Source organism: Schistocerca serialis, chromosome 4 (genome assembly GCF_023864345.2).
Source record: "Schistocerca serialis cubense isolate TAMUIC-IGC-003099 chromosome 4, iqSchSeri2.2, whole genome shotgun sequence".
In the NCBI taxonomy this organism is placed as follows: domain Eukaryota; kingdom Metazoa; phylum Arthropoda; class Insecta; order Orthoptera; family Acrididae; genus Schistocerca; species Schistocerca serialis.
In genome coordinates, this window is record NC_064641.1 from 612,181,043 (window position 1) to 612,202,058 (window position 21,016).

The following is a 21,016-nucleotide window of genomic DNA, read 5'->3' on the forward strand; positions in this document are numbered from 1 at the left end:
TTTGAAGAATGATTGGTTTGGGCAGGATTTAAGAATGTGGCTGACAATTTCTTTGGGAATAGGAAACACCCAGATTTCGAAGTCAAGGTGAAAAATATGTTGATAGCTCAGAAACATTTAGGATTAAATTTGATCCATTTTTTCATAGCCATCTTGAATTCTTCCAACACAATCGTGGAAATGATAGTGAAGAACATGGAGAAAGGGCTCATCAAGACATGAAAGAAATACAATCATGTTATCAAGGCAGGTGGGATGAAGGGATGATGGCTGACTATTGTTGGTCTCTAAAAAGAGACAATATGGAGATAAAGCACAGAAGAAAAGCTTGAAGACAAAATTTCAGTATGAAGAGGAAGCAGTACTGAAATAGTGCAGTGTCTCTACAAGACTTGGAATATACTTAACTTAAACTGTGATTAGGTCTATTAACCAATGTGTGATGTTTGATTTTGTTTACTGCATACATTTGTAAACACTTTACATTTAACTAGTATAGCTGTAAGTGTCTTTATTACTATATTTAAGTGTCTTAATATTCTAAAAATATGACATTTTCTGGTAACATTATTACTGTTTCTCATATGTGATAGCCAAAATCTTACTTCATATTCTTCAACACAGGCCAGCAATTAATAAAAAACACCCTTCGGGATTAGACGACTTGAACAAAAATTTGATTTTGCAGCCCTGTGATACTGATGAGTATCTGTTTCATTATTAAACATATGGAAAACAAACTACGAACTTATACACCAACTTAATATTTTCCAAAACCTCTGCATACAAACCTTACAACTGTGATCACATACCATAAGTCTAATGTGACCTCAAGCAGCTTCTCAAGGCTTTGGGTCCATTCCCAAATCTGACACCTGAATCCCTCACACTGCAAGCCCATGCACTCCTGCCTTTTACGAATTCTGTAAACTCCATAAACCTAAACCCCACAGGTCTTCCTACTGGTTTTCCCATTGTTGATGGGTACAATGCACCCACATACAGGACCTCTGCCTTTGTTGACAAATCCCCCATGCCCACAGCTGCAGAACATCCTCCTGATACCAGACCCACTATCTTTTTCCTAATTCTCTTAGCCAACCACATCCTGATCCACAATTACACTCTAAAAAATGACATCCACAAAGGAACTATCTGAATGGGATGGAAATTGGTGGATGTGAAGTACATGTACATAAAAAACAAATAATTGCAACTTCTTAAAAACTGGATGATTTATTTAAGAGAAAAAGCTTCATGAATTGAACAAGTCAGTAACACACTGGTCCACCTCTGGCCTTCATGCAAGCAGTTATTCAGCTTGGCATTGCTTGATAGAGTTATTGGATGTCCTCCTGAGGGCCAAATTCTGCCTGACTGGTATGTCAGAGCATCAAAGTCCTGAGATGGTTGGAGGGTCGCGCCCACAATGCACCACATGTTCTCAACTGGCTGGCCAAGGTAGGATTTGGGAAGCACAAAGTGTGGGTGGGTATTATCTTACTGAATTGTAAGCCCAGAATGGCTTGCTATGAAGGGCAGTAAAACGAAGCATATAATATTGCTGATTTACTGCTGTATAACTCCTAAAACCACCTAGTTCACCCACATTTACACTTTGAGTCATTGTATCTTGGTGAGAGACAAAGCAGTAGGTTGACATATTTTTATCCAGTAGTGTCATATGATGTAATGTTCTGGGATGACTCATATTTAGAAAAGGAAGTCTTCATTACTCAAAAATGTGAAGTAAGAATAACATTTTGTGCTCACACACAATCACATTGCAGACATCTGTTACAGGAGGTAACTGACTTCTGCTTCACAATATATTTCTCCTGTCATGAAGGTTGTTGCAAATAATCCACTGCAGTTTAAAAAGAACAGTGATGTGGATCCATCAGCGGCTGATCATGTTTTACAAAACAGGAATTTATCATCTCATATCCTAGTAGGATAAATATCTTAACATGTGTGGTGATTACTTTTCATGGTACAATTACATAGTCTTGTTGTGGCAGTTGTTCATTTTTCATTTGACAGCCCCTCAAAATACTAGAATACTAATCAATAATTCAATATTTATTTTATGCTTTTTGCACAAAAGTAGAGAATGAAAAAATTTGAAAAATGCATGAAATGTTTTGTCAACTGATTTTTCTAAAAGTAAGAAATGGGATAGATTAGAGAAATATTCAACTTGCCTCATTTGCTGTATATGAGAATCATCCAGAGGCACATAAAATGTTTGTCTAATCTACTTTATTCAATGGTTTTAGGTACATTATTTTACAAAACATTTGTAAATTATTTTTTTAAATTTTTTATTATGATGTGTAAGAAAAGATGGTGGGTATGAATTATTAAGACATAATTGTTTAACAAAACTTGTAGAAGGTTAGCAGGTAGCAATATTTATAAATGCATATTTTTTTTTTAAATATAAATGCATGTAATGACTTATCTGTCAAATGCGTCTTGTTCTTTCAGTGAATTTAAAAATGGGCATCATATATGAAAGAAAATACACACACAGCTATTGACAGGTTCACATATCAACAGCCTGAAAATGCTTGAAGTGTTACACCTTTATGGTACCTTGTGTGTTGCTTTTCAGACAGCCCTCCTCCACAGGTGAGCCACCAATGAAAATAGCATATCACAGAACGTGATTACTATTACCATGAGGTGGATATAAAACTATCACCATTGTGGTTACTTGGCATTTATTTATGACACAAATAACAATTGCTGAGGAATCTGAACTGGTGGAAAGAAGAAGAAAGATGTCTAACATCTCATAAAAATCTACTTATGAAATAGTGTGTAATACATTCTTCCATCTTGTGTGTATAGTTTCAAAAGGAACCATACAGATGAAATTAGACAAATGAAAAATTGGACAGAGGTATACTATCAGGGAATCTTTCTGCACTCCATCCTTTACTGCAATGGGAAGAAATATTACATAGAAGATGTTCCACAAAGGGGTTTACACTGCATACAATAACTGAGAAGATAGTAATGATACCCTCATCCAATTCTAATTATATGGTGCTCTCATGATTAGTGTGGGTAGCCATTCATTTGTTTTTCTTTGTTTATTTTCAGTTGCCAGTAACTACAAGTAAGATGGTTGGAAACTTGTCCTTGAAGCAAACAAAGTGGATTTTAAGGCATTATTAGAAATGTGAAAACATAAAAGAAGTGCAGAAACGATGGCAAGCAGACTTTGATACTGTGCCACAGTCACATGTAACAATACTGAAATCGTGCAACAACTTTGAGAGGGAGAGAAGTATGCATGACCTGGAGAAGGAATGGTACATCATGAAGAAATCGGTAGTGGACAAAAAAGGGGTGCCTGCAGTGGTATAAGCTTTCACAGGATCCCCAGGAAATACATTCAGCACACTACACGTGAACCAGGTGTAAGCAAATCAAGCATTCAGTGCATTTTAAAGCAAGCAAAATGAAAACCCTACATTCCCAGGTTGCTTTACACAACGAATGAGGATTATCTGGATAGATGCTTCAAATTTTGTGAATGGATTTGTGATAGTGAACAGGTGGCAGCTGTCACTGCTGTGCTTGGCCTGATGAGACTAAATGGAACCACCAGTCACCGTAAGTGTGTGTACTGGGCAAGAGATAATCCCCATGGAAGAACAAGATGTTAAGCTTCCTGTGTTATCAGTGTGGTGTGGTTTGGCTTACCATTGTGATGCATGACAATTGCTAGATGAAACACTTGTAGAGTTGTGGATAGGCCAAAGAAGAAGAGTTGAGTTTTCACCCGGATCTCCTGATTTATGTTGTTAGATTTCTTTCTGTGGGGAACTCTGAAGGACAACATCTACACTACAATGCCATGTACATTGGATGCCATCAGAGAGATGACTATGACTGTCTTTGAATCCGTTCTAATGGCAACCATAAAACTTGTGTCAATCTGTTCCACAGTACTTTATTGCTGCTGATGGAGGACATACTGAACATCTTCAGCAGTAAAAGTCATCAGTAATGTCGAGACCATCTATGTGACTTAAAAATTCATAGTTTTTGTTACTTTTGTTTGAGTCATTAAAGTTCAGACACTGTAAACCCCTTTGTGGAGCATCCTGTATATTACAATGAACGGTAAGGAGTATAAGTGTAGATACAATTATAAATGTTATGATTTCAATTAGGTAATTTCAATAAAACCTCAGCAGCATCATTTCAAATAAACTATACCCAAATATTTTGCATTCCTTATTCTCTGAAATGAGGAAATATGTTTAATTATGCACGAAGGAAACTATTCTGTAATCACATGTGGAAATTTAACAGAATAAACTTCTACTCTGCAAAAACAGGCAGTTTCATTGGAGCACATTTTTCTCAGTATTTTAGTTATGATGAAGGATATGAAGTGAATGGAAGTAGTATTTTTACACACAATACACCAGAGGTTTGTGATCATTTTTCATATAAAGCAGAAGTATGTTTCTACAGATTGTAATAGTTATTCACATACACACACACACACACACACACACACACACACACACACACACACACACATACTCTCTCTTTCTTTCTCTCTCTCTCTCTCTCTCTCTCTCTCTCTACAGTGATTATACAGATGAGACTGCTGAAATTGAAAGAGATATGGTCTAAAGCAGACTGCCAATATACATATGGAGTGATCATGAAGTTGCCATCTGAGGGCAATTATGCAGTGTATATGCAATGTTAGCATGGCTCCAAGGCAGGTATATCAGTACCAACATGTAGCCAATGGATCAGTGTGGCATTCGTATTTTACTGACATGCGTGCAGTAACTGCGGAAATGTGAACTATGGCTACATCATTACCAAATGTGTCTAAACAGAAACAATGTGCTACTATGCTTTTCTTGGCTGCCGAATGACAAACGCTGGTATACATCCATCAGAGAATGAAGAATGTGTATGAGACACCACATGTGTTGAATACTGTGGTTGTGCCAAGTTACATGCTGGGTGCTCCTGCCTCATGATAATGCATGTATTGCAAATTTCATAACGTAGAAGTTATGCCAACTCGGGTAGGAAACACCCACCCTACAATCCTGATCTCTTCCCATGTGATTATCATGCCTTCAGTCAGTCAAAAAAGGTTTTGAAGAGTCAACAAGTCCTGTCAGACAAGGATATGAAACAAGCAGTTATGGATTTCTTCACACTGTCTGACACATTGTTTTACCAAACAGGTACCTTAACCCTTTAACTGCTCTGGACGTGTTAACATGCATGCCTTTGTACCTGTCCGTGTGCTCTGAACGTGTCTAGGTGCACCACCAGTCCTTCTACCTGGTACTCTGAACGTGTCTACGTGTAGACAGAGCACACAGCATTCAGAGCACACAGGGACAGGTACAAAGGCGCATGCATTAACACATACAGAGCAGTTAAAGGGTTAAACCTGGTGCATCAGTGCGATGATTGCCTCAATGTTCACAGTGACTTTGCCTAATTGGCATACTAATTCTGGACTTTACAGCCTTCAAATGAGAACTTTTTGATCACCCATTATATTTCATAATATTTTGAATGAGTAGCGAAGTTTGAACAATGACATGTTTGCAGACACAAGATGAGTGACTGACCATTTCTGTATCCTGACCCTAATGTGGGACAAAATTTGGAGTATAGAGATTTGGAGAAAATGTACAAGTGTCATGACACCTCTAAAATACCATAAGAGAGAAAACAATGTGAAAAATTTATCTCATTTGTCGTGTGAACACTGATTCTACCTAGGTCACCATGTATTTCAACCAGAAATAGTGTGTATCTTAATGGTATGTTTTTTAGTTTCAAGGCAAGTTGACAATTTCATTTTTGTGTGCAATTTTTGAAAACAGATGTAGTGGTCTTATTGGGGGAGCTCGAAGCATAATATGTTTTTGAGTTTTTGCTGACCTGCAATGTAATGCTTTGTTTCTGAGGGAGCTGTGTCAAACCTTTTTGCAAAAGAATAAGAGAAAGGCCTCCACTACAGCAGAATGGAAGAGTTGAAATGCATTTTTTTTTAATAGCTGGTACTGTGGTTGTGGGCATATAACATTAAAGAGTAAAGCTATGCATGAGCTGCTTGGTCTTTGACAAGATCACTGCAAGAAATATTGCTACCAACTGCATATTATATTCTTACTGTTCATTTACCACAACAAATACTTTTTTCACTACAGCTGCATGACCTCAAAAGCTTATGCATTATGAAATCATGAGAAGAATGAAGAAATATGCTACCATTATTGATTGGAGGATAATTCAAAGAGAGATACTTCTGAGATCAAAGCAGGTTAACTGCTTTGTCAGTTATCTTTATGATTCTACAAGTATTTACACCACAGTGTATTATCATGCCAGAGATGCTGTTTTATATTACATTAAACAAATCATTAAATTTTACAAGTTCCTCCCATTAAAAGTTGCTGTAGTATGATACTGCACATTTACCACACAACATCAATAACTTTATGCACAAAATGTACAGATCAGTTAAATGTCTGTAAGTTTAATTGCTTTATTACCTTGTTACAATCCATCTTTAAGAAACATTATGAATTTCTATATGCTACAAACCAATATTTATTTTGTAATATTAGACTCCAATATGCAGCATACAATTCATAACTGATATCTGATATGTATACTTAAGTTTTAGGTTAGAATTATATCTTAAATACTGAGCAAAAAAGTACTGTTCAATATTCTCAAGAAAAAGTCTCAGTCATGCATCATAATATTTTAGATTTTCTCGGAGGAGGAGGAGGAGGAGGAGGAGTATGAGGAGAAAATTAGTGTTTAACATTCCATTGACAATAGGCTGGAGAAAGAGATCAGCCATGCCCTTTTGAAGGAATCATCCTGCCATTTGCCTTCAGCAATTTAGGGAAATCATGGAAAACCTAAATCAGGATGGTCAGATATGGGTTTGGATCATCATCTTCCCGAAACGCAAGTCCAGTGTGCTAACTACTGTGCTACCCTGCTCAGTAGTTTTCTTGTCTTCATTTTAATTGCTTGTGAAGCAAATGGATAAAACACTAATGTCAGCTCCCTATAATAAGGGAAGGTTGAGCAGGAATTAGCAGCCTGAGGTAATTACAGCTTTGCAGATGGAGACAAGCATCACTGAAGAAGGATGGCAAACTAAAATTACTAGGATTTTTTCAAAGAAATCTTCTTCTTATTCATTTTAGTTGAATTAAATGTCACAGAAATGCTCAGTCTGGAAGTGGAGGTAGTAATTTTAACACAGCTACACATGAATGCAAGTCCAGTGCTTAACAGTACACCATATTGCTTCATACAAAAGTTCAAGGGTATGGACAGTTGATTTAAAAATGGGCATCGATCATGACAGTATCTGGGAACTGGCTCACACAGCTACAATAATTTATACAAGAAAGAGAAATGGGCAAGCTCTGTTGGAACATGTTGCCAACATTAACATATTTGATAAAAAGATTAGTATTACATGCAGCTTCATTTTTAAATTTTTATGTACTACACACAAGAATAGTTATACACAATCATAATTTACATAACATTTTTGTTTCCCTTTCAGTCAATAAAATATGATTAGTCCACAAAACATTATCATAAATTATGCAAGTTTCTGTATTATAAAAATATGTTGTTATTTGATGGGTAATTATGTGGATTCATTTGGTACTTACCAACCACCAGCTCTTGTAAGCGTAAATCCAAATCTAGAGTCACGATCAACACTGACTCTAATTCCAACTATCCCTAAACCTTGTGGTGTTACTACCTGTCCTCTCATGACAGAAACTCTCCTATTTGCAAGGGAGCAGAAAATAAATATATAAGCAAAACGTAGAGGAGCACAAAATAATGTTAAAAATACAAAACAAACTAACTTTGATTATGAACTCTGAATGTTTTCTGTTACTGCTCTGATCATTTAAGTGATTAATACATAGCTTCCCACATAAATAAACTGTTATTTACTCTGATAACAAGCTTCTCGTTTTACCATGTCACAGAGCCTCACAACTTTGATGGCTGAAATGCCTCTGAAGTACAGCTTTCTTCCCAGTGTATTAAAGCATGGTTGTGTATAACCTTATATGAAACAAACGGAACTTTTAGCGCTTTATATTGATATTTGTTTCCTCAGCAACTGCCAACTGGTACAAATAACTAAGATAATAACTATTTAATATGTTTCAAAAGTTGATTTTCATGTCAGTAAACTCACCAGTTTCATACCATAGAATCTGGAAACAAGTCTTGATAAAAATCGAATGTAGAAGGGCATGCTGCACAAACACAAAATGAGTACAGACACATTTATCTCACATTTATGTTTAGACAAACGTGTATATTACTTCACAGTAACAATTATTAGTTTCTTTATTCTCTCTCTGAAATAACATCTTAGACGCTAATAAATGTGATATTCATAATCCAAACTGCTGATACAAATGAACAACTACTAAAATAAATTACAAATAATATTAAAAATAAAAATGCATGTTTATGCTGTATGAAATTTAAAAAGAGAACCTGGGATAGGAGCAAGATCATCAGAGTTAACAGACAAGAATAGTGTACACATTTTGCCACTCTACACTACTGCTTTTAATGTTTAAAGATTGGAACTTGCTCCCTAATCCATATGTGGATCTAACCATTCAACTGGTTTAATTAAGCATATTTCTCCACCTTCTCCTTCCACAGTTTTCTCATCCCATCTTTCACCAAGTCTCAAGTTGGGGACTGAACCTCTCAACACGAACTTGGTTATCGCCAATCATCCTGTTTCAACTTAAGCTAGTTTCTTTCCTCTCCTCAATTCTGTTCCACAGCTTCTGTATCCTGACTTTTTCTGATTCCCTTACGCTCTAAATTTCTGTCATCTTCTACTTTCCTTTTTTGATACCTCATACATTACATGTTTATGTAGATTTACTTTACTTAATTTCTCAGCTTTCCATCAACGCATCTGTGACTTATTCCAAAATATTATTTTTATTTTGTCACCTATCTATTGCTTGATGTTCAATATTAGTGATCTGAACTTTAAATCTTCATTGTTATAGCTTTTGTTATTCCCATCTCTTTATCTAGCATTTGTACTGATTCCTTCATCTATGCTAGTTTCTGTAACTTCTTTCTGGCACCTCCTTGGCTTTCATTCCTATGAAGATATTCTTTATAATCAAAAAGCATGAGTTACTTGTTTTCTCTGTCAGTGTGTTAGTCAAAATGCCTTTGGTTCTTCCAGTCAGTAAGCTGTTGTCTAGTATAAAATAAAGACACAGACAATCAATATAGAACTAATTTGTATAATGTACTTTGAAGATATGTGCAGAGTGGACAGATATCTGAATTTCCATTGTGTTAGCCACTGACACTGTAAGCTGTGTGCATAATTAAAATAGGATAAATGCGATAACCAGTTACACATTTAGTCCTCAATTAGAATCTGATGTTTGCTAGTGTGCTAGTGTTACTAGCACTATATACTTGGCTAGTTTCATTCATATCTTACTCTGTATTTTTTAAAGAAATGTATTATCTTTACAGTAATATAGCTTTATATACATAGTTATGAACTAATTGTTTCCTACCAATGGAAAACAGGTATTAATTCTAGATTTTATTTGATGGTATTATTTATTTAATGACAGATTATTCAATTTCTTTTTTTCCTATTTTTCTATTTATCATCATTACATTAATCTAAAATTCAGGATGGAAACAATAAAGAAAAATGAGGAAAGTCAAACCCACCTGTAACTGACTGATGTATAACATAAAAAACACTTAACAGTGCTATAATTTGTCGAGATATTGAGATACCACTTTTATTCTAGTTTAAGTGCACATTATTACACACACAACCACAAAAAACCACTCCACAGATCAACAGCCATAGGTGTATAGTGTGTTTCAATGAATGTGTGTGTTTACTTAAAAGTACGAATGGAATGAAGTGGTAGCTCAACACCTTTCAGTCTCTGTGCCGTTGTGTGTTTCTATGTGCCATGCATCAATCAGCTACTGATGAGATGATGTTTACCTCAAATCAGTTTATTGGAGTTAGAGTTTTTAATTCTGAAATCTGTTGTATGACATTAATGCAAAGAAGGGTAGTTAAACATTACATACAGCCTGTTTTTAGACAGCTCTTAAGTGCCCTTAACAGTCTTATGCACTCTCAAAATACATTATATGCTTCCAGAATTAATATTTGTGTGTAACTTCCATGAAGAGACACAAGTTTCTTTACTGACATGATGGTAAAAATTATGTCAACTGATTCTGGTGTCATAACTTCACATAAGTTCAGAACTGATATAATTTGGTCTTTCCATGAAAATGAGTAATGTTGGAAGTGTCACAAACAAACTTTAACAACTGTAAAACATCATTAAATGGATTTACGATCCAAAATCTTATGTGATCAGGTCAGTAACTTCAAACATTCAGAAAATTTAGCGCCTCAATACTTTAGAAGCTAGTATTATCCGTAATAATAAGGAGAGATATCTGCAGTAGACTACTCGCTATAAAAATTGATACTATTCACTCCCATGACAAATTTGGCCATGTTAAGTCCACCATGACATTTACTTTGAATCATCATCATCTCCATTGTTGATATTTTGCATTTAACTTTATAGTGAACATAACTGCACAAATCTCTCATATAATATATAACCTATTATCATGCATTTGCAATAACGACAAAAACAGATGAAAAATAATTTATAAAAGAGAGAAAGATAAAAAGCAATAAAAAAATCTAAAATAGTGCATTTGTGCAACACACAAAGGTAAAAGGAAAGTAACATTAAGACAAATATAGCATAAAATGGATTACATAAAACATTTTTAAATTAACATATATTTGTAATTTTAACTACTTCATAATAAGGTATAATTGAAAAATTTTCCAGACACATAACACTGGCTGCTTTAGCCATGACAGGAGAAAAACAATTTTAAATGCAAAATTTCCTTTTGAGAATGTAAAACTCAAACACCTATTTTTGCACTTTTAGAGCTGGAAAGCAACAAGTCTCATAAGTGACAGACTTATTATACAGTGAAAGCATATGTAACTTAGCTCATGCAGCTCTGAACAAGAGAAATGTGAATTTGTATGGGAAGAAAGATAAGAGAACAATGTCTACACTGACACAATGAGAGTATTATGAAAGCAAATTGGTCATCAAAGTTACAATAAGAAATTTACTGTGTTGCTGTTAATCAAAGATAAAAATGATTGTATAGTCAATAGCCACCACATAGTTATTAGGATTAAATAACTGATTAAGGATGAATAGGAGGAAAGATTAGTGTTTAATGTCCCATTGACTATGAGGTCAATTAGAGACAGGCACGGTGGATGAACAGTAAGAAGACAAAGAAAATACTGCTGTGAGGTGAACAAATAACTTCACGGTATTTTCAATTAAATAGCTACAGATACTATGGATAAGGAACAACCTTGATGAACACACAAATTTCACTACAGTGTGACTATAGTAGGTTAGCAGATCTGTGCAAAAACACAAAGAATTGTCAAAATGGCACTCAGAAGATGGAACAATGCAAGAATAATAAAAACTGTAAACACAATGATAAAGGAACTGCCGCAGGATAGAAGAGAGACAAAAAATGCTTGACATGAGACTACATGAAAATAAATTAAAACAAGTGTGAAGCACAACTGGGTAATGGGTAAAGAAGAATGTACACACAAAGAGGGGACTGCATCAAAGGGGCAAAAGAGAGACAAAAGAGGAAAAAACATAGGAGGGTAATACCAGAGGAGGAAGCATGGCTTATTTCAAGGAGTCACCTACTGCAGAAATCTGTTCATAATAACAATAGTCTCCCAAATTCTGTTGTACCACATTTTATTATCCAAACTGCATGATGGATTTAAAAAGATACTTTACTGTGACACTGCACTTCTAAATGCTATTGTACATAACATTCGTCCTGCAGTTAAAGATATGTAATAAATGAAAACTGGCCTGGCCATAATTTTGAAATAAAATCTGAGACAAGCACAATATATACTACATTTTGCAGGAAGTGCATTATTGGACCTACGTTGATACTGCTGTTGTTATATATATGATATCCATTATAAACCACAGTTGTTGGTGACCTGAATGCTACTTTTTACAGCTGCTCAACAAACATGTAACTAAATGATTTCTTTCAAAATTACGTAAATGGTTTTCAAAAGTGTAGCTGAAGCCTCTTTTAAACTTACTCTTTTATCTAATCTTAAGTTAAGCATACTTTCTATTCTGAAACAAATTTATAATCTGAAATCAAAAAATTGTATTTGCACTTCCCATTACTGATTTATTATCATTACACCAATAATCAACAGTGCATTTCATACTTCGATAATGGTGGTAAAGGGTAAAAAAATAAGGATGGCATCACATATACTAAATTATGTACACTGACAGATATCACATGGTTATAAACATGGGATTCCTACACTATTTAACAAAAAAAAAAAAAAAAAAAAAAAAAATTACAGCAAATTACTGGGAAAATATCCTGCATTACAGAATTTTCCAAGATTCTTAAAAATGTTTTTCTCCTGTCAAAATAATTGTGTTGGATTGGTATCACATTTTACATTTGCAGCCTGATCTTGTAGCATAAAGATACTGTAGTATTATGAAGAGAATTATCACAAAATTCATTTCACTGAACACAAACAGCAAATTTTAAAGTATCCTTCAAGTTTGTATTCTATGTACCATAACCTGTGGTGGCTCACCTCAGATCCTGAAACACTTACTTTTTTTTCTGTGGACCACTCATGTTATAAAGGAGGTTATGTAAAAATTATATGAATAATCACTATAATTTCCCATCACCTGTGGGCACACATGGCAAATACAGAAATATAACATCTGGAAATTTTTACTGTTTTATCTTCTAGAAGCTTCAGATGTGCAGCTCCATGGTAGCAGCATTTGTGAGAAAAAAATCTTGGTGAATCATGTTGGTTAAGATTATTTTGTCTCGATTAAATGCATTGTACCAATGTTATATCGACACAGATTATGCAAAGTGTATTAGAATTTCAGAATTAATCTAGTACAAACAAGGATGTATTACTGATAATATATGAATGTCTAAAACTGGACTTACAATTCTCTTACACTGTGGGACATTCATATCAAAGCAAAGCAGTGCAAATGCCGAATCCATAACCTAACTGTTTCCCACGTTCTTATCCTGCCATCTATTGGTTCTGTCATATTTTTTTATAGGCATAAATTTCTGCCTTTCATTTATTCTTCTGTGAAATATGAAAGTTAATACAGTTTTTGCATAGGAAGCATTATTTGGGCATATTTTTAAGAAAAAGAACTTGCTAAATATAGGCTTGAACTGTGTGTCATGATAATGGGCCAGTACATTACTAACTGTAACAACCAAAAGAATACCCAGCAGTTATTAATACTGCTACAAGCTATGGTGCACGTAATAGTTAGCATCACTGTTTGATGTGCCGTGGGTTGCTGTTTCAAGCCTGACCACCATGAATTATTTGTTATTTCATTTTACTGTTTCTGGACTGTTCTTATAATACCTTATATTTGTAACGTTTATGTAAATAACAGCATTGTGGAATATTTGATGGTTGTATAAATAATGCAGTGACACGTGCACATATTTTCAAAAGATCGTGCGTGCAGCAGTGCTATGTCATCTGCTGAGGGTGCTTCATATGTGTGTGTGTGTGTGTGTGTGTGTGTGTGTGTGTGTCAGAGCCTACCATGGGCCCCTGTCTATTTAAGGCTAGCTGAGCTACGCTGGTCTCAGTTCTCTATTTGTATTACTATAGCTCTTTGCATACGTTATTGGTTCCTGTTGAATGTTACTTAAATATTGTGTTCAAGTTGTTAATGCTTCTGTTTAACAAAGTTGTGTTATGTTGGTTGCAGTAAAAAACATGCTTTTAGTTCTAAGTGTTGTACTTCAATGACAACCTTGCCATTGGATTTGCACTTGATTGTGGTTTCCACGCACATTGTATGGTGGAGAAGACAGGTACTTTGAAACATCTGCATCACCATAGCTCTAGTTAGGCAACACAAAAGCCTTTGTCTACATGGGCACAAATCAAAACACAAATAGTACATCATTCCTAAGATCCATATATTCAGGAGGCAAATGGTTTCCAAAACAGCAGTAAGTCAGCTGCTTATCTGGCATCCATCAGCATTTCCTGGGGACACTTGTCAGTACCTGACAAAATGGCTGAAGAGATTTGATTGAGTTATCAAATAGAACAGATAGGATGACATGTCATGTAAATGTGTGTTTTTACTTTGATGTCACAGTGAAGCAGTGTTTCAAGAACAACAAAGAGAAGCTCAATAATGGGACAAATTCCAGGCATAGTGGAAGAACAACTGAACAGTTACAATGCCAAAGAGAAACAACACAGTCATACATACAGAATGTACTGGCCCTATGCCAAATCATGTATTTTAACATGACACAAGCTGTTAAAATATGAGAAATAATGAAATAAGTCACAGAAAATATGTATCAAACTCTTTTGGGAAAGGATGTCACAATGGCAGAGGAATTCATCAAGTGATGTCAGGGAATTGAGGAAATGTTAACACAAAGTAGAATGATAAAAAAGTCTGACTGACTGCTGAATGGGGTCCCTATGGCAGTTGTGGAGGACCACCATGACCTCGCCTCTCTCATACATCAGATAGAAAGAGTACTGCTGTCAGAAATGTCAGACCAAGTACGTAAGATACGAGGGGTGTTTGAAAAGTCCGTGTAAAAATAAAAACTACTTAATGTTTGGGGTATGTCTTTTTTTATTTTTTGGCATAGTCTCCTTTTAGACTCATACACTTTATCCAATGCTGTTCTAATTTGTTGATCCCTTCTGAATAATAGGAATTGTCCAAGTTGCAAAATAGCTATTAGTTGCTGCAATCACCTCCTCGTTTGAATAAAATCTTTGTCCCACCAGCCATTTCTTCAAATTGGGGAACAAATAGTAGTCTGAAGGAGCCAAGTCTGGAGAATAGGGTGGATGTGAAACGAGCTGGAATCCTATTTCCATTAATTTTGAGACCCCAACTGCTGAGGTGTGTGCTGGTGCACTGTTGTGATGGAGAAGGACTTTTTGCAGTACAATTGCCGGCATTTTTCTTGCAGTTCGGTTTTCAAACAGTCCAATAACGATGAATAATATGCACCTGTAATAGTTTTACCCTTTTCCAGACAGTCGATGAGGATCATCCCTTGCGAATCCCAAAAGACAGTCTTCGCCTTTTTCGGTGCAGATTCTCCCTTGGTAACACATTGTTTAGATTGTTGTTTGGTCTCAGGAGTATAGTAATGTATCCATGCTTCATCTGCAGTGATGAAATGATGCTTAAAGTCCTGCGGGTTCTTCCTCAACAGCTGCAAACCACCCTTGCAACACTTCACATGATACTGTTTTTGGTCAAGCGTGAGCAATCATGGAATCCATCTTCGGATAGCTTTCTTATGTCCAAATATTTACACAAAATATTATGTACCTGTTCACTCGAGATGCCCACAGCAATAGCAGTCTCATGCACCTTAACTCGTCTGTCATCCATCACCATATCATGGATTTTATCAATGATTTCTGGGGTCGTAACCTCCACAGGGTGTCCGGAGCATTCAGCATCACTTGTGCCCATATGGCCACTCCAAAAATTTTGAAACCACTTATAAACTGTTCTAATCAATGGTGCAGAGTCAGTGTAATGTTTATCAAGCTTCTCTTTAGTCTCCTGATGCGTTTTGCCTTTCATAAAGTAATGTTTAATCACCACACGAAATTCTTTCTAATCCATTTTTTGATAATCACTCGACTTCCTTGTTTCACACGAATGCTAAACATGACCTTGAGACGTGCGGGTGGTGCCATCTCTTGGACTTTGCACGGACTTTTCAAACACCCCTCGTATAGCAGCCTTTAATGCTGACCCAATACGTCGGGGGTAATACAGAATGTTGATAAAGTGCAGTGTTGGTCTTTAGCACCACTCTCTACCACCAGCCAAATGAGTCAGTAAGATTGGAATTGGCCAATTCACACTATGCTCCCACCATCAAACTGGTGCCTGATTGAGGCAAGAAAAACAAGCTCCTCCCCCAAATCAAATGCCCCTCAGAGGAACAGAAGTTTGGAGGACAGAGGGCAATATGCTGGTCTGTTTTCACTGTAGATGCCCTGGACTTATTGTGCACTATTCTAGAGAAGGAAGATGAGTGTCTGATGACTATTATGCCACAAGACATCAGTCATCACAATAATCCTGTTCATGTCAGTCAACTGCAGATGATTATTGTCAACCTGTGCACCAAAGAACATTGGCATACCCTGGATGAGGTTGCTTCTCCACACACCATGGCCATTCCCTGGCACATATTAGCTGCTCACCAAGCCACCAAATACAGGAAAACTATGGGAGGCAACTATCAATGGAGGTAAGGCTGCCACAGACGAAAATCCTCTATGGACAACAGTTACAAGGATGACAAGAAATCTGATCAACATCATCACTGATGGCCAACCAGTCCAGGCATTACTTGACTCAGGCACTTCTTTTTGTGTAATAATGGTTGCCTATCAACTTCAGTTAAAGAAGACAATGCAAAAGCGATTGTGCTGAAAGTCACAAATGGGAAGCATGAGATGTCCAGCTGATAGGAACATGTGTTGCAAGAATAGCTATCAATGATAGATCACAGTCCTTTGAATTTGTCATTTTAACAGAGTGCAGTCATAATGTTACTCTCTGATAGAAATTCTTGCAAATATCACAAGGCATCATGGACTGTGGAAGAACAGAGTTCCAGACTGATGAAGTAATTCCAACAAACACACATAATAAAGATTGGTCTGAGCAGTTGCTTCTTGTAGAAGATGTTGTTAACCCGCCACCATCAACAAAACAAGTTTCACCAATCAATTGAGCTGCTCAGTTAAACTGTGAAGCTTCTGCTGAATTGAAAAAGCTACTTGAGCTCATAAACAAAACCTATGTGTTAACGACAATCATACCCATTGCAGATGGTCAAGGAGAACTTTGGATCACTAATTGTCACAAGCAGTAGGGGCATTCCAACTATCCCAGGAAGGAAAGCTTAGTATCATTAACAAAGAAATCATGCTTTGCTACTACTAAAACACAGGGAAGGAAGCTGCTCTCCAACTGCCAATAGGATCTGGCACGGTAAAACATCGTATCAGCTCTGGGGATCACCACCAATTCAGCCAGTTGACATATAATGTCACTGACTAAATGATGAATAATCTGGGAGGAAGTGGAGAAGATGCTGTAAGAGGACATCATGGAACCTTCAGAAAGTCCTTGGTTCCCTCCTGTACTACCTGTGAAGAAGAAGGATGGCACATGGCATTTCCGCATTGACTACTGACTACTGAACAAAACTATGAAAAAGGATGTCTGTCCACTGTTTTGCATTGATGATACACCTGACTGTTTGAAAGGAGTAAAGTATTTCCCAGTTATGGCCATGCAGACAGGCTATTTTCAAACTGAAATTGATGAGGCTGACTGAGAAAAGACTGCCTTCATAGCTCTCAACAGCCTGTATGAGTTTAAAGTTATCCAGTCTGGACTGTGTAATGCTCCAGCCACCTTTCTTTGTATTATGGAGAACAAGCTGTGAATCTTAAATGGATGATACATCCAAAGACATCTCAAGAACATCTAAGTCACCTGACAACTATGTTGAACTGTTTACAGACTGCACTTCTCCATCTGTATCAGGAAAAAAGCCTCCTCTTTGCCTAAGAAATAAATATTCAGGCAATTATAGAATGGCGAGGGAGTTCATCTGGATCCAGAGAGAAGAACAGAAGTCAGAGATTTTCTGAGTCTTCAGCATATTCATGATGTGAGAAGTTTTCTCAGAATGTACTCGTACTACCACTTGTTCACGAAGGACTTCTGTACCACGGCACATCCCTTGCAAGAACTACTGCAGGAAAATGCCAACTATTCCTGGAAAAAGGTGCAAAAAAGATTTTTCCTTGTCCTGAAGGAGGTGCTAACATCTGCATTTATAGCACTGTGTGATAAGAATGATGAGACAGAAGTCTGTGATGGTCTACCTTACAACTGAAAAAGAGTTCCTTGCAATTGTTTGGGCCATTAATAAGATCTGGCCATATTTATTTGGCAAGCAATTAACTGTGGTGACAGATCACTGTTCTATAAGCTGTGTGACTAACCTGAAGGATCCACTGGATCGACTGATGTGATGGGCAATTAGGTTTCAGGTGTATGACCTCACAGTTGTACAGAAAAGCAAACGTAAGAACACTGACTGCCTCTCAATTAATTCTTTGGCGGAACACAGCAGCATGAATAAAATATTATTCATCAATGCATTAAATGTCATTGCTATTGAACAGAGGGAAAAATCAAGCACTGCTGAAAACCATTGAAGCCCTGAAGGAGGAGGAATCAGCCAAAGGGGAATTCCAAATAATAAATGGAGAACTGTACAAGAGGAACTATTATCCAATGGGGCAGAAATGGTTGCCTGTCATCCTAGGTCAACTACAGTCAGCTATCCTATTTCTACAACACTCCAACATTTGGTCAAACTGAGATCCTTGAGACTAGACAGAATCATACACAAGTAACACTGGCTAGGTCTCTACTGATCAATTAGAAACTATGTGAGCCACTGTAAGGAATGCTGATGATTGGGATGGAAGCACGTGCCTCAATTATCTCCAGAGCATCTGGCAACATTCTAGTTTGCAGCAGCATCATTCCATCAAATTAGAATAGACATCTTGGGGAGGTTCCTGTAGGTGACAAATCAGAACTGATGGATAGTAGTCAGCACTCACTACCTCACCAGACAAGCAGTCACCAAAACTGTGAAATCATTCAGAAGCTCAGAGAACTCCAACTGACGACCTCTGATCAAGGAAAAGTTTTCTATTCAGCCTAGTATCAGTGATCATTTCACACTATGACATCATCCACAGGATGGCAACTGCCTACCACCCACAGACAAATGGCTTCACAGAACACTTCAATAAGGTGCTGGCAGATATGTTCTCAGTGTACATTGACAACCAGAGAGACTGGGATAAAATACTGCCCATCATGACATTTGTTTACAACACAGTGAAGCAAGATGCTACTAGCTTCACACCATTCTTTCAGCTCCACAAACACAATGCCAAAACAACAATGGGTTTATACACAATCCCATTTCAAATGGATGATAATCAGGAAGTTACATGAAACACCTCATTACTAGGACTGATGAAGCAAGACAGAAAGCTTGCATACAGAACCTGGACACCCAGCACAGTGCTACAGTGCCCAGGACCAACTGTGAGATACAGCCCAGGAGACTCAGTTTGGATTTTTACAGCTGTGCAGAAAGCAGGGCAACCAGAACTGTTACTAAAGGGTTACTCTGGGCTGCACTGTATACTTTGTTGCTCGTAGGACCTTATGTTTGAAGTCAAATATTGTGACCCTTCATCAAAAAGATAAAAGTCCAGGGACATCATCAATGTCCTCCTGAAGCTTGAGAGGCACTGCCTTCAATGCTCACCACAGTGAAGAGGATGTAGCAACACGATGATCCACCAGTGTCACCATACAGAGGACAATTGACAAGTTCTACATTTAATGGGCTGTATTCAGTTGCAATGCAAATTTTTGAAATGACGGGTGGCTACTTCTCTGGCAGAGGCAGCAATACTGCAAGCTATAGGCTGTCAATTCAAACTCAGCCACCATCAGTAATTTGTTATTTCATATTTCTTGTTTCTGAAATGTTCTTAAAATATTTTATGCATGTATTGTTTATATATTCTAGAATATTCAGTGTTTGTGTAAATACCAGACTTCAGGAATATTCAATTACTGTATAAATAGCTGCCCTCTCCCTGCAGGAGTTTAGTTCTGTTCTGGTAGTATGTTGGCATCAGTAATAAATATGCCTCCCGTTCTCAGTGTTGTGATTCATCAATGATGCTGTATTCATGATTGTACTTAATTGTGGTTTCAATGTCACGTTGTGTAACTTATGCTGTTTCAGAAGAGATTTTCTCTAACTCTTTCTCTCTTTCATGATTTAATAATTACATTTTGTGGATCAGTTCAACAGCTGATGAAAGTTCATGTACTGTTAGAGAATCAGAGAAATTGTTAAATATTCCCCTTATCCTTTGAATGTCAAGTTGTTTTAATATGTCTGAAAAGTCAACTAATGTATTTTCTTGATATATTCTGTAAAAGAAATGTCTTGAAGCAATATATCAGATTTTTAGAACACAGATCAAGTTAAAGATGAGGAGGCTGTTTTTGTTATATTCTGTAAAAATGACATACATTTGTAAGACAAGGCTGCAATTGTAAACTATTAGCTATGTTCAGTATTTCAATTATACCTTGGCAGAAAGAATTGAAAAAAAATTATTGCAAAGAATTTCAAGCATATAAAAAATTGGTAAATAAAAACAAAAAAATAAAAACATATACTTGTGTAGGAAAAATTGAAGAATTGTAAATGCAATAAATAAGCACTATTTTATAATGATTTTAAGAGTTTTACTGAGTGTTGGAATGGGGTCAAGTGAAGGAACAGTAAAGGACTGCAATGAAAGATCTAGGAAAGAAGGCATGGGCACAAATATGAAGTGGCAGACAAACGAAGGGAGAGGTTAACAGAGCAACAATGATAGACGCAGACAAGGGACAAGGGACATAGTTGGGCATAAATATACACAGGTTTCAAAATTTTGTTATGTTAGTCTACAAATTTTGGTGACTCTGAACATAATGAAACAATGAAACACACACATAACACGTTACAGTAAAAGAACAGAAACAACATAAAGCTCAAAAAAGTACTGGACTGACATGACAGTGCAACATCACACCAACAC

At 36.5% G+C, this 21,016-nt stretch overlaps 1 protein-coding gene across 1 annotated transcript in view; it reads right to left on the bottom strand.

Moving 5' to 3' along the window:
- Window positions 1-21,016, bottom strand: part of LOC126475424 (teneurin-a) — a 353,360-nt gene that overhangs the window by 114,530 nt on the left and 217,814 nt on the right. Inside the window, exon 12 of the mRNA XM_050103269.1 lies at window positions 7,716-7,835. Coding sequence (XP_049959226.1) covers window positions 7,716-7,835 — 120 coding nt within the window. The remainder of the gene's footprint in view (window positions 1-7,715; window positions 7,836-21,016) is intronic.